A 13019-nucleotide genomic window follows, 5' to 3' on the forward strand; every position below is an offset into this window, starting at 1 on the left:
ATCATAGAAAGAAATATTTCTTATTACTATCATTGTGCTGCTTATAATATTTTTGTGAAAACAGTGATGTATTTTACAGGATTCTTTGATTAATAGAAAGTAAAAAAAAACTTTTCAGCATTCATTTGAAATATAAATATTTATAATGTGTCATTACTGTCACTTTTGATCAATTTAATGCATCCTTACTGACTAAAAGTATTATTTTCTTTAAAAATGTGAGTGTATGTTTTTACCATAGAAAGCCAGAATGACCCTGGTGTTGAGTAGAAGCCGCATTGTAGAGGACTAGGTTGAGATGGAACGTAAAGAGGAGGCAGTTCCACTTCTTCCTCCTCTTCTTCTTCTTTAGCTTTCTCATGTAGTTCCTCCTCTGTGGCCTCTGACTTCTGCTCCAACAGTTTTTTCAAGCGTTCCTCCCTCTCTTTCTTCTTCTCCTCTTTTCTGACCTGCCTGAGTGCTACCTCTGCGTCTCTCTGCAAACACACATGCATCCAAAATTATAACATTAAACATTATAGACATTATTACAGACAATTGCTGTGATTTTAATCATTTTGTTTGTATAATCACTGTGCATATTAATAGTTAATTTTAATAATATGAATCCCAATCAATAGAATTAAAATTACATTTAGAAAACTAGTTTAATAATTAAAATTAAAACTAGACAACAATACAAACTTCAAGAGAAATAGAGAGAGAAAGGCAAAGAGAGATTCAGTGGGTAACCTTAATTCGGGACTTAATGCTTCTGAAGCAGAAATGCATTGTGGGAAGTCCTGAGAGCTGGAAGGAGTTTCCACCGGTCTGAGCTCCAGGGTCAGGACACTGAACTTCCACCACATGACCATTTTGACATAAGATCAGCAGAGTGTTTTTTCCCTTTAAACACATACACATACACATACACAAAAATTCAGTGCGCTTCGATAAACCATATATGATACAGTCACAACAAGAGCCTCGGTAAGATGCACTAACATCATCACTCACATGTGACTGAGGTGACCACTCCAGGCCTTGCACAGGCCCTGGGACAGTAACAAACCCAATCGGCTCATATCTTTCTCCCACCGTAAAGAAGAAAACAGTGCTGTCTGTGCTCTAAAGAGAGAGAGAGGACAAAAGAATATCCTATTAATACAGCAGAATATTCTGACACAAATCATGTTCACTCACTCACTCAACCCTTACCCCAGTAGCCATGATCTTTCTATTTCTCTCATAAGCGATGGCGGTAACAGGTGCATTGTGGGGCTTGAGAGCTTGTCTAAGGCGGAGTTCGGCGTCTCCAGAGCGTGTGCGCCCTGTAACAGTGTGCAGACTCTGAGGGTTATACAGCTCCAAGAGGCGTACTACACCATCATCAAAACCAACAACCAGCAGACCCCCAGCACTGTTCATCTGCGAAGACAGACACACTCTCCATAAACGTCCAATATGCACACATACTGGTACTATACTGGTTACCGGCCAATATTAGAGACTTTTAAATGTATCTGTATTGATTGATATTGGATATTTATTTGTGAAAGCCCTATTTTTACAATTAAAGGGATAGTTCACCCAAAAATTAAAATTAACACATGATTTACTCACCCTCAAGCCATCCTAGGTGTATATTACATTCTTCTTTCAGACGAATACAATCAGAGTTATATAAAAAAAATATCCTGGCTAATCCAAGCTTTATAATGGCAGTGAATGGCAGCCCAAAATTTTAAGCCCAAAATAGTGTATCCCTCCATTGTAAAAGTAATTCACATGGCTCTGGGCGGGTTAATAAAGGCCTTCTGAAGTGAATTGATGGGTTTTTGTAAGAAAAATATCTATATTTAACACGTTATAAAGTAAAATATCTAGCTTCCGGCGGACCACCATCCGTATTCAACTTACGAAAAAGCGTAACTGGCACAACGATAACATCGGACATTAAGCATTATGAACTGTGAGAGGCACTACACTTTTCTTCGTAAGTTGAATACGGAAGACGGTCCGCCGGAATCTAGATATGTTACTTTATAAAGTTTTGAATATGTGGATATTTCTCTTACACAAACCCAAGACACATCACATTTAGGCCACGCCCACACCAGGAGGGGGGGGGGGGGTAATCCAACCCTCTCCATTGACTTTGTACTGCATGAAGCCTCCTTGTCATTTCTTGCTTCTAACAAAAGACAAAACAATGCCTAAAAGCTGCTGTGTGACAGGGTGTAGCAAACAAGCTAAAAAACCGAGAATTACATTTTTATAAGCTACTGAACCATAAAACCAGCCTTTAAGGAGACAAAAGTGGATACAGGCAATAAGATATGAAGCATCAGCAGGAAGAATGGGTAAACTGTAGGATCCTGACACTCAGTATGCCAATATAGCCTATCCTGTTGCCGATTACGTTCTCCTCCAGTGGGCGTAGTTCTCAGAGTAATATGACACGTTGCGCTTTATCTCAATTGCCTGTATCAATTTTTGTGTCCTTAAACGCTCTTTTTGTTGGGGTCGACAGCTTATAAAAAGCTTTTTGGGGGGGTTTTGCTTGTTTGCTGTACACCCTGTCACATAGCAGCTTTTAGGCATAGTTCAGTTTTTTGTTACAGTCAGAAATTACAAGGAGGCAGCTTCATGCAATACAAAGTCAATGGAGAGGGTTGGATTGTCCCCCCCCCCCCACCCCACACGGCTCCGGGCGGGTTAATAAAGGCCTTCTGAAGTGAATTGATGGGTTTTTGTAAGAAAAATATCTATATTTAACACGTTATAAAGTAAAATATCTAGCTTCCGGCAGACCACCATCCGTATTCATCTTACGAAAAAGCGTAACTGGCACAACGATAACATCGAACATTAAGCATTTTGAACTGTGAGAGGCGCTACACTTTTCTTCGTAAGTTGAATACGGAAGACAGTCCGCCGGAAGCTAGATATTTTACTTTATAAAGTTTTAAATGTGGATATTTCTCTTACACAAACCCAAGACACAGCACATTTAGGCCACGCCCACACCAGGAGGGGGGGGGGGTAATCCAACCCTCTCCATTGACTTTGTACTGCATGAAGCCTCCTTGTCATTTCTTGCTTCTAACAAAAGACAGAACAATGCCTAAAAGCTGCTGTGTGACAGGGTGTAGCAAACAAGCTAAAAAAACGAGAATTACATTTTTATAAGCTACTGAACCATAAAACCAGCCTTTAAGGAGACAAAAGTGGATACAGGCAATAAGATGTGAAGCATCAGCAGGAATAATGGGCAAACTGTGGGATCCTGACACTCAGTATGCCAATATAGCCTATCCTGTTGCCGATTACGTTCTCCTCCAGTGGGCGTAGTTCTCAGAGTAATATGACACGTTGCGCTCTGTCTCAATTGCCTGTATCAATTGTTGTGTCCTTAAACGCTCTTTTTGTTGGGGTCGACAGCTAATAAAAAGCTTTTTTGGGGGGTTTCATGCCGCTCTGTCTCTATAGTATCTCCGAGAATTTTTTTTTTTTCCAAAAATTATATTTGGACTTCCCTATTCACTCACCCCCATGATGCACATAGAGTATATATACATGTTTCTAAGAGGCTCATTTACATTACCATGTCTGAGGCCCAGGTGAGCGTTGTCCCTCCTTGTTTGAAGCGACTTATCGTGAGCTCTTTCTTTGAAAGAAAGTCAAACACCCTGACAGAGGCTGAGTAGTAGTATAAAGAGGTATTTGTCAATGTTTACAAGAGCACATTATAGGTCTGTGTATGTGGGTATATGTTTGATCAATGCTATATTTTTTCTTACAGTCCAAGGCTGTAGTAGCCATGAGGTGGCTACTTTCAGAAACATCCATGCCCCGAATGGCACCAGCATGAAATGAAAAGAGACACTTTGGATCTTGGGTCTGCAAAACAAAAGACCAGAACAAATGCTTATTGGACCAACCATGAAAAAAAAAAAAGATTAAGCTCCTGTATAAAATGACTCACAATGTTGGAGAATGAGAGATCCAGTTTCCAAATACTGCCTTTAGAGTCCTGTTAAAAATCAAACACACACACACAAAAAAACATATTCAGACTAGGTCTTAGATGGTTAAAAAATTGTCATAAATAAATAAAGCAAGCAAGTTCCACATCTAAAAAAGATTGGATACCTGAGCGAACCAAATGGAGGTTTCTGGGATGGAGCTCTTGACCATAGAGTACAAGCTGACATTACGGCCTACTGTTATCTCATTCATGGGTTCTGTCTCAAACAGGCCACTGTCATCAACTGCATCTGCCGTGTCTATGGTCTCCAAGTTCCAGCTCTGAGGAAAAAGATGGAGAAATTGCTTTAAAAGCTTTCAGAAAATAAAACAACAGCAAAAATGTAGCAAACTGTACTTACTCTGACTACACCATCAGATCCTATAGTCATTAGTTCTCCCTCATCCAGATTAAACTGGTAAATGGTTCCGCTATGACATGTGCGTCTACCTTTACGGCATATTTCCACCTTTATCAGACCCCCCTCCCAAAGGAGCATGTTCCCCCACTCTGATCCTGACACAACCTGAGAGAGAGAGAGAGAGAGAGAGAATTCATTTCTTCAATAACATATTTCATTTAAAAAGTGTGTAGGTTTTTTGTGTGTGAATATGTAAAATTTAAGAAGGTGCTGAAAAAAACCTTTCCATCAGGAAGCTCCACATATCCTTCTATATCTGTTACAGTTGTTTTTCCAAAACTTCCTAGCAACCCTTGCAACTTTAAACCAGTGAAGGTATTGGCCATTTTCCAGAATCTAAAAAAACATTAAACCCAAACTCTCTTATCACATATATAGACTGTTCAAAAGTTTGAGGTCAGTAAGATTTTATTCTGTTTTTGCTCACCAAGGCTGCATTTATTTGATCAGAAATACAGTAATATCGTGAAATACTATTACATTTTACAATAACTGTTTTTTAAATCCTGTAATGGCAAATCTGCAATTTTCAGCATCATTACTCCAGTGTCACATGACCCATCAGAAATCATTCTAATACAAGACCGTACACATGTCTTGAACACTGGGGTGACCAAAGTTGTTGTTGTTGTTTTTTTTGGGGGGGGGGGTTAAAGAAATTAAATAATTAAAGGATTAAAAGTGATTTAATGGAATAAAGAAGAAGTAAGAAGTAAGTTCTAGGTCTAATTATAGCCTACATAGCTGTGAAGTAATCTATTTAAATATATTTTTTTTAAAATATGCACACATTCACTCTTGTTTGTATGTATAATGTGTCAAAAATGTTTAAAAAAAAGGAGCCAGGTCTCCTCAGGTGCACCAAATTATAGATAAGTTGCCTTTGTTTGGTTTGTTAATGGGTGCAACATGTAGCTGAAGCAGACCGGTCCTTTCCTTCTCTCCTAAATAAGAGCTTTCTGTAGAGTTGGTGTGTTCCTGAAATTTTAAGTTTATTAATTTTGAATTGTTTTGTGTTGAAATAGTTGCATTGTACGATTGGGAATATATTGGTTGCATTTCCATGGTGTTAATTGTATTTAAGATTTTGTTTGTTCTTTTGTTTAGAAACCATGCAACTCTATGTCCAACTTCCATTCCACTCTGTCTAATTCCCTGTGACTATGGCCTGATTCACATGCTGATGTGTGCCATAAATGAGTATGGATTGAGTACTGGATCAACTGTGTTTTAATGGACACAACATCCTGGTAGCACATTTCCTGAACCACATCATATGCAAAGTTTTACAAGCGCTGTTAGACCGCTGAGGCAAACCAGCATAAAAATTTACATTTTTAAACTGTCTGCCATCCTAACAACAAACAGAGTGATGCGTAATGGAGAGCAGAATTAAGAAATATCAAATATTGGACATTTCCAATTATTGGAATACTTGTCCCCTTTTAAAGCTGTAAGGTGGAAAATAATCAATGATATTTGAAATAGAACAAAATCATCTGCTTTGCTGTTAGCAGCCATCGTCGTGATCAAGATATTTGAAATTGACTCAACCCCCTCCCCCTTAACGCCATCAGAGGGACAAATTGGAGTTAGAAGAACAAAAGAATGGCTGGATGGCAAAAAGGTTTTTACACCTTTGATTCAATGGGGGAAGTTTTGTCTGATTGGTTACTTTCAAACGTCTTACGGTTTGGTCTGATTGGTCAGTTTTAAAAGAGACATATTTGAATTTGGTGACATCAGGGAAAAGGACAAAAGAGGATTTCAACTGTAGCTCGCTCTCTTTTGATTCTCTGTCTCTATCTCTATCTCTATCTAACATTTTAGGCAAAGGCCTACTGAGTATAATTAAGAGTTTATGTTTACATCTATTTGAAACTATTTTAAGTGTAACCATAACTAGAATTTGTGTTTCCTTTTAAAAGAGATTTCTGCCTATTATGTGATTGACATTTTACATTTACTTGATTGTTAATAAATTGTTACATTTTTGATCCTTTCTGAATTAATCTGTAATTATTAACTATCTCCAATGTGGAAGGTATAATTGCACCAAAGGGTTAAAACGGAATGATTAAATGTATGATTAACTATCAAATATAAATGATCAAACAACCAGTTGCCATTCTCTTCTAAATGCGACAACTATGATAAATGGAGTCAGATAAAGAATATTATAATCAAATCCATTCTTCCAGCTGAAACACTGAAGGCGTGCGGCCTTCACCGCGGTTCGCTACCGATCCTTGGAGCGAATTCATGCGGTCTTACAAAGCCAAGGTGGTTTACGCCCATTCTAATATGCTGATTTGCTGCTCAATAAAGATTTATTTTTATTCCCACTGTTGAAAACAGTTGTGCTGCTTACTATTATTGTGGAAAACATTATTCATGTTATGATTTTTTGCTGAATAGAAAGTTCAAAAGGACAGTTTATTTGAAATATAATTTTTGTAACAATGATAAAAGTCTTTAATTTAATAGTAAGCATCCTTGCTGAATAAAAGTTAAATAAAAAAATGACTGACCCCAAACCTTTGAAAGGTAGTGTATAAATATTCTTTCTTAACATACAAAAAGCATCTTTGAAAGATTTAAAGAAAAAAAACATTTTTTTTAATGTAAATGCTGTACATAAGTGGATTAATTATAGGAATACAGACCTAATGTGACCAGAGCCAGATGTAGTGAGCTGTCCGACACAGTCAGGCGAAAAGGTGACCCTATAGACATCCTGACCAAAAGCTTTATTGCACAGTGTTACTTGTTCTTGCCTCCAGTCCCACAGTGTAAGCATGTAGTCTGGAGCACCACCCACACTGGCCAGTAAAGAGCCATCACGATTAAAATCCACATAGCTATATGTGCTGCCTGTGCCACCTTCACATTAAACACAAAATTATGTATGTATGATTCTATCTCAAATCACATCCCGTTCAAATTTAAGTTATACTTTTGTAAGACATTTGATCTGTCACTGATGTCCTACCTCTGAGGATCCTGTAAGGCCGCAGGGATGGGTACTCATATATGATGATATTAGGATGACGGCCTTTCTCAGCCACTGCGAAATATTGCTTACTTGGATGAGCCTTTAAAGAGAGAAAAGGAGATATTAGGTCTTAAGATTCACATAAATCTGTATAATAACCTAATTGTGCATAATAATCTATGTGCATTCTATACAGTGTAAAATGTTAATATGTCTGAGCCTGTTTAAAGTAAGCGCTATAACTTTTCTCATGTTGCTCATACACTCATGTGTCAAGGCCTTTATTGGTTGTTGCTGATATTTTAACTTGCCCTTGCATTTCCATTCACATATAGCCACCTAAATAACAGTATTAATGTACCATGATGGCACCAATGCCGCCCCCGCTGCTAGAGCGGATGTAACGCTGCTCTTTAGTGTGCACATCCAATAGGATGAGCAGATTTCCGGCAATGAAGGCCAAAATATGCTCATCCAATAGCTGTAGGTTTCCTCTCCGCCCACAGTCATAGCCAAACGAATGTCTGGGCTCAGTTTAAGGAGCAAATCAAATGGAATGAAATCTTCCCAAGACAACAAACCTATTATACAGCTATATGGTCAAAAGTTGGGAATAAAAACAAGAAGATTTTTAATGTTTTATAAAGAAGTCTCTTCTCTTACACTCAGCAAGGCTGCATTTAATTAATCATATATTCCTGTGATGGCAAAGATGAATTTTCAGCAGCCATTACTCCAGTCTTTGACACATGACCCTTCAGAAAATATTATAAATTATTATTGGTGCTCAATTATTATTAATGGTGCTTATAATTTTCAAAGTTGAAAGGTTTTTGCTGCTAAATATTTTTGTGGAAACCATGATATTTCTTATCATAATGAATAGAAAGTTCAATGAACAGCCTTTATTTGAAAAAAAAAAAAAAAAAAGTTACACGTTATAAATGTCTTTACCGTCACATTTGATCAATTTAATGGGTCCTTGTTGAATAAAAGTATTAATTTCTTTTTTTTTTACTTACCCCACACTTTTGAAGGGTGGTGTACTGCGGTTTCCACAAAAATTTTAAGCAGCTCAACTGTTTTCTTTTCAGCAATGATAATAATAAGTTCCCTTGTGATACTACACGTGTACTGCACCGTTTGTCTCATTAAGATAAATAAGACAAGATGCTACGGGGAAAACTCCTTTTTCTCAGATTCTGAAGCCTTTATACAATCACACAGTGAAACTGCACGTCGATTGGTTCGTAAAGTTAAAGAAAATAAACCAATGACGGCGCGGTACATGCGAGCCAATGGGGAGTCTTGGGCTATAAAAGCGTCCGTTTCACCATGGCACATCGATTAATTCTCCTTCAGCGACGCAGATTACATCTCTTCGTTGGAACTTGGATTGAAGCCACTTTGAAGCTGGATTCGCCACTGATCTTCTCGCCTTCGTGCAGTTGATCCCTGCTCGCCGCTCTCAATCCCACTCGCCGCTCTCAAACGGCTCAGCGCCCAAATGACTCGCTCTCCCCACAGAAAGAGGTTCCCCCCGTCCATTTCTCCCATCCAGACCAACGTCTGAGTGACTTGGTCTCGTTTGGAGGATCTGATGAAGAGCTGTAGGATGACAGCATGTCCTTAGCGGCGTCAAAGGCTGAGGAGTGGTCGGGCTCGCAACATGACCCCGCCCCCTTGCCGTCTTTGGAGCCGATTGATACCAGAGCTTCTAGTGACTCAGAGCTCTATCGTGTTCTGTCTAAAGAGGTCGAACAGCTCGGTTTAGAGTGGTCTGCGCCAGAGGAATCCACGCGCAGCCATTTGGATGAGTGGTTTCTGCCTGGACGTTGTCAAGCTCCCTCTCAGCGATCAGCGCCCTTCTTTCCAGAAGTACACGACGAAATGACAAAGTCATGGCACGCTCCCTACTCAGCCCGCCTTCATTCTTCTGCCTCTCACTTCCACTTCCCCTTCTTTTGACGAGGTTCGTCAAAGGTTCTCCTGGTGGCTCCTCTTTAGAGGACCCAACCATGGTTCTCGGAGCTGTCTTGGTTATCGCCCCTGGGACCTCCTCTCCTAATAGATAGCGAGAAGGACAATTTGGCACCCCAGACCCGAGCTGTGGGACCTTCATGAGTGGTTTCTCAATGGGAGCCCCTAAATCTCCCTGAGAATATCCTAAACACTATCTCTCAGGCCAGAGCTCCATCTACAAGACGTCTCTACGCCTCAAAATGGGCCGTCTTCGCCTCCTGGTGCAAAACCCGGGGCAACGACCCTCTAACTTGTGACATATCTCAGATATTATCATTTCTTCAAGACATAATGGATAAAGGCCGTTCCCCCTCTACTCTTAAAGTCTATGTTGCAGCTATAGCAGCTTCACACGCTCCTATAGCAGGGCAGTCTATAAGAAGAAACAACCTTGTTGTTCGCTTCTTTAAGGGGTCCAGGAGGCTAAAACCTTCCTTGTCCCCTCACGGTCCCTACTTGGGACCTTTCTGTGGTTCTTAGGGGCCTTAAAAGCCCTCCATTTGAACCAATCCAGACTGCTGACCTTTGACCCCTGTCGCTAAAAACCGCCTTGCTGCTAGCTCTAGCATCGGTTAAGCGTGTGGGAGATTTGCAGGCGCTCTCAGTGAGCCCCTCGTGTCTTGAGTTTGGGCCTAACGACTCTAAGGTCGTCCTGAAACCTAGACATGGATACGTCCCGAAAGTTCTATCTACCCCCTTTAGGGCGCAAATGATAGTTCTCTCCACCCTTCCTCCTTCTCAGGACGAACAGGAGTTGAACCTTCTCTGTCCTGTCAGAGCCCTGAGGACGTATATTGATCGCTCCGCTTCCTTTCGTCAGGCGGAGCAGCTCTTTGTCTGCTTTGGTGGCTGCACGAAAGGTCTTCCAGTCACAAAGCCTAGACAATCTAGATGGATAGTAGACACCATAGCTCTCGCGTATTCCTCCTTGGGCCTTCAATGTCCCTTGGGAGTGAGAGCACACTCCACGAGAGGCATGGCCTGCTTGTGGGCGTGGTCCTTTGGGGGCATCCATTGATGACATCTGTACGGCGGCCGGCTGGGCCTCACCGTCCACATTTGTTCGATTTTATAATCTAGAGGTCCCTGCGCTTCAATCGCTGGTCCTTTCTGCATAAACCTGCTGCACTCACATGCTTTTTTTGTTATATCCCCGACATATTCTGGGAGTAACTAATGTCTGCCCCATGTATACATAAGCTAGGCCCCTGGAGGCCCTAGTAATGGGGTTCTGGTGGATGACATACCTCTTGAGTGTTTTGGGGACTTTGTTAAGCGCTTCACACTTTTATTTAGTTGTCCTCTTAGCTAGAATGGCGTGATTGTATTATCCCGTAGCGTCTTGTCTTATTTATCTTAATAAGACGAATGACACAGTACTCGTGTAGTATCACAAGGGAACGTACTCGATTACTAACGTAACCTCGGTTCCCTTAGAAACCTTAGTAATTTGCCGCATGAAGATGCCTCATGCGTCGCTTCAGTCGAAACCAATCGATTTGCGATGGTGAAACGGGCGCTTTTATAGCCAGAGACTCCGCCCCTTTCGGTGGGCTCACTCCCCATTGTCTTGCGCACACCACGGCATCATTGGTTCGTTATCTTTAACTTCACGAATCAATCAATGTGCAGTTTCACTGCGTGATTTTATAAAGGCTTCAGAATCGAAGAAAACTTTTTTTTCCCGTAGCGTATTGTCTTATTTATCTTAATAAGACGAACGACGCAGTACTCGTTCCGTATCTAGGGGAACCGAGGTTAAGTTAGTAACCGAGTACGATATGTTTATTGAGCAGAAACTCAGCATATTAGAATCATTTCTGAAGGATCATGATACACCCAATACTCCCACATAATGGCTGCTGAAAATTCAGCTTTGCCATTTTAGGAATAAATTACATTTTATGTAAAAAATAATTCTCAATATTACTGTTTTTACTGTATTTTTTATCAAATAAATGCAGCCTTGGTGAGCAAAAACATTTAAAAATCGTACTTATTTCAAACGTTTGACCAGCAGCACACACACACACACATATATATATATATATATAGAGAGAGAGAGAGAGAGAGAGAGAGAGAGAGAGAGAGAGAGAGAGAGAGAGAGAGAGAGAGAGAGAGAGAGAGAGAGAGAGAGAGAGAGAGAGAGAGAGAGAGAGAGAGAGAGAGTGTTCCTTTAGTGTTAGTTGCTGTGGATACGAGAGGTGCAGTAGGTTATGTGGGATGTTGGAGTCTGCGGTGATGAAGGATCTGGAGCACAGGTCTTCATAGCTGTAATACATGTCATGTGGGATTAACTTCTTGTGCTCTTCCTCGGGTTTTCCATCACACTCGTCAACCCCCTCAACATCTGCCTGCTCTGAAATTAAAATGCCATTAAAACGAATCATCTAAATTTTGTTTTTCTGTCACACAAATGAGAAAATATGCTAGGTGAATGTGCTAATATGTCTGCAAAAAATTTTGCTAAATCATTTTAATATTTCTTTACGTGGAAATTATTTTTTGTTAGGCAAACAGATGTCACGTTTGTTTAGGCTAAGTTACTGCTAGATGACCAAGAGTTAGAGGTTTTTTTCATCAAATTTATTTCAAAGTATTGCGTTTAAACGAGAAACGAACACAACGCGTTTCTCAAGCACATTGTTTTGTGCCAAAATGACGCATCAAAAGTGTTATTTCATTGTAAAGTAACTTCATCTCTCTCGGAAGCGTCCATCTTCGTCTGACGGTGTTGCTTAGCAACCGTACACTTCGCGCAATGTTCACTGGGAATTGTAGGTCATCTCTCTCTCTCTCTCTCTCTCTCTCTCTCTCTCTCTCTCTCTCTCGCTCTCTCTCTCTCTCTCTCTCTCTCTCTCTCGCTCTCTCTCTCTCTCTCTCTCTCTCTCTCTCTCTCTCTCTCTCGCTCTTCCTGTACATATATACAGATAAGTAAACTGTGACATATTATACCCAACAATTCTTCATACATTGGACTACCAGTCAAATTGATAAAAATCTGGGACCTAAATTATTTTTTTGACACTCTGACCTGACCATGTTTGGACACAGGCTGAACAAAATGAAGCATTGCTTGGTTGACCTTGGTAGTATCTAATTGTGTAGGCTACTTATTTAACAGCTGACAGCTGATTGCTTGTAACCCATTACATACCTTTCCATCAAAGTTATATGACATTATCAAGATTTTTTTTTCTGACACAGTTTAACTCTGAGTTCTTGTCATATTTCATTACCATTTTCTAAACTATAGCGAATAAACTGTGATCATGTAATGATGTCTGAATAAATTTTGGTTTGACTGTATGCTCTTAGTAGCTAGGCTACTCTATGTTGCAACGCGGAAGTAAGCTTTTTCTGTAAATGTGCGGGCACACGATTCATTATTCGCTACAATAAGTGGAATAATAATAAAATGCAGTAAACGGTAGAATAATATGCACTACAAGTGTGATTAGGATAGTAATAATATGACAACAAATTACAGTTTGCAATAATAAGCAGCATAACGGACAGTTTTTGTACAGCTAAAATAACTGGAAGCAGATGAGAACTGAAGCATCGACACA

At 40.0% G+C, this 13019-nt stretch overlaps 1 protein-coding gene across 1 annotated transcript in view; it reads right to left on the reverse strand.

Annotated features, from left to right (window-relative positions):
- The window catches only part of cfap44 (cilia and flagella associated protein 44), a gene marked incomplete at its 3' end in the record, with an annotated part of 44687 nt that extends 32912 nt beyond the window's left edge, over nucleotides 1–11775 (reverse strand). The window contains exons 1-14 of the mRNA XM_079828539.1: nucleotides 11647–11775; nucleotides 7787–7949; nucleotides 7423–7525; nucleotides 7097–7313; nucleotides 4652–4766; nucleotides 4371–4535; nucleotides 4135–4290; nucleotides 3968–4015; nucleotides 3783–3882; nucleotides 3587–3681; nucleotides 1198–1407; nucleotides 997–1107; nucleotides 733–885; nucleotides 237–476 (exon numbers count right to left, since the gene is read on the reverse strand). Coding sequence (XP_079684665.1) covers nucleotides 237–476; nucleotides 733–885; nucleotides 997–1107; nucleotides 1198–1407; nucleotides 3587–3681; nucleotides 3783–3882; nucleotides 3968–4015; nucleotides 4135–4290; nucleotides 4371–4535; nucleotides 4652–4766; nucleotides 7097–7313; nucleotides 7423–7525; nucleotides 7787–7949; nucleotides 11647–11729 — 1959 coding nt within the window. The 5' untranslated portion in view covers nucleotides 11730–11775. The remainder of the gene's footprint in view (nucleotides 1–236; nucleotides 477–732; nucleotides 886–996; nucleotides 1108–1197; nucleotides 1408–3586; nucleotides 3682–3782; nucleotides 3883–3967; nucleotides 4016–4134; nucleotides 4291–4370; nucleotides 4536–4651; nucleotides 4767–7096; nucleotides 7314–7422; nucleotides 7526–7786; nucleotides 7950–11646) is intronic.
- Nucleotides 11776–13019: the final 1244 nt, after the last annotated feature.

This window comes from Gobio gobio, assembly GCF_949357685.1.
Source record: "Gobio gobio genome assembly, chromosome: 11".
NCBI lineage: Eukaryota > Metazoa > Chordata > Actinopteri > Cypriniformes > Gobionidae > Gobio > Gobio gobio.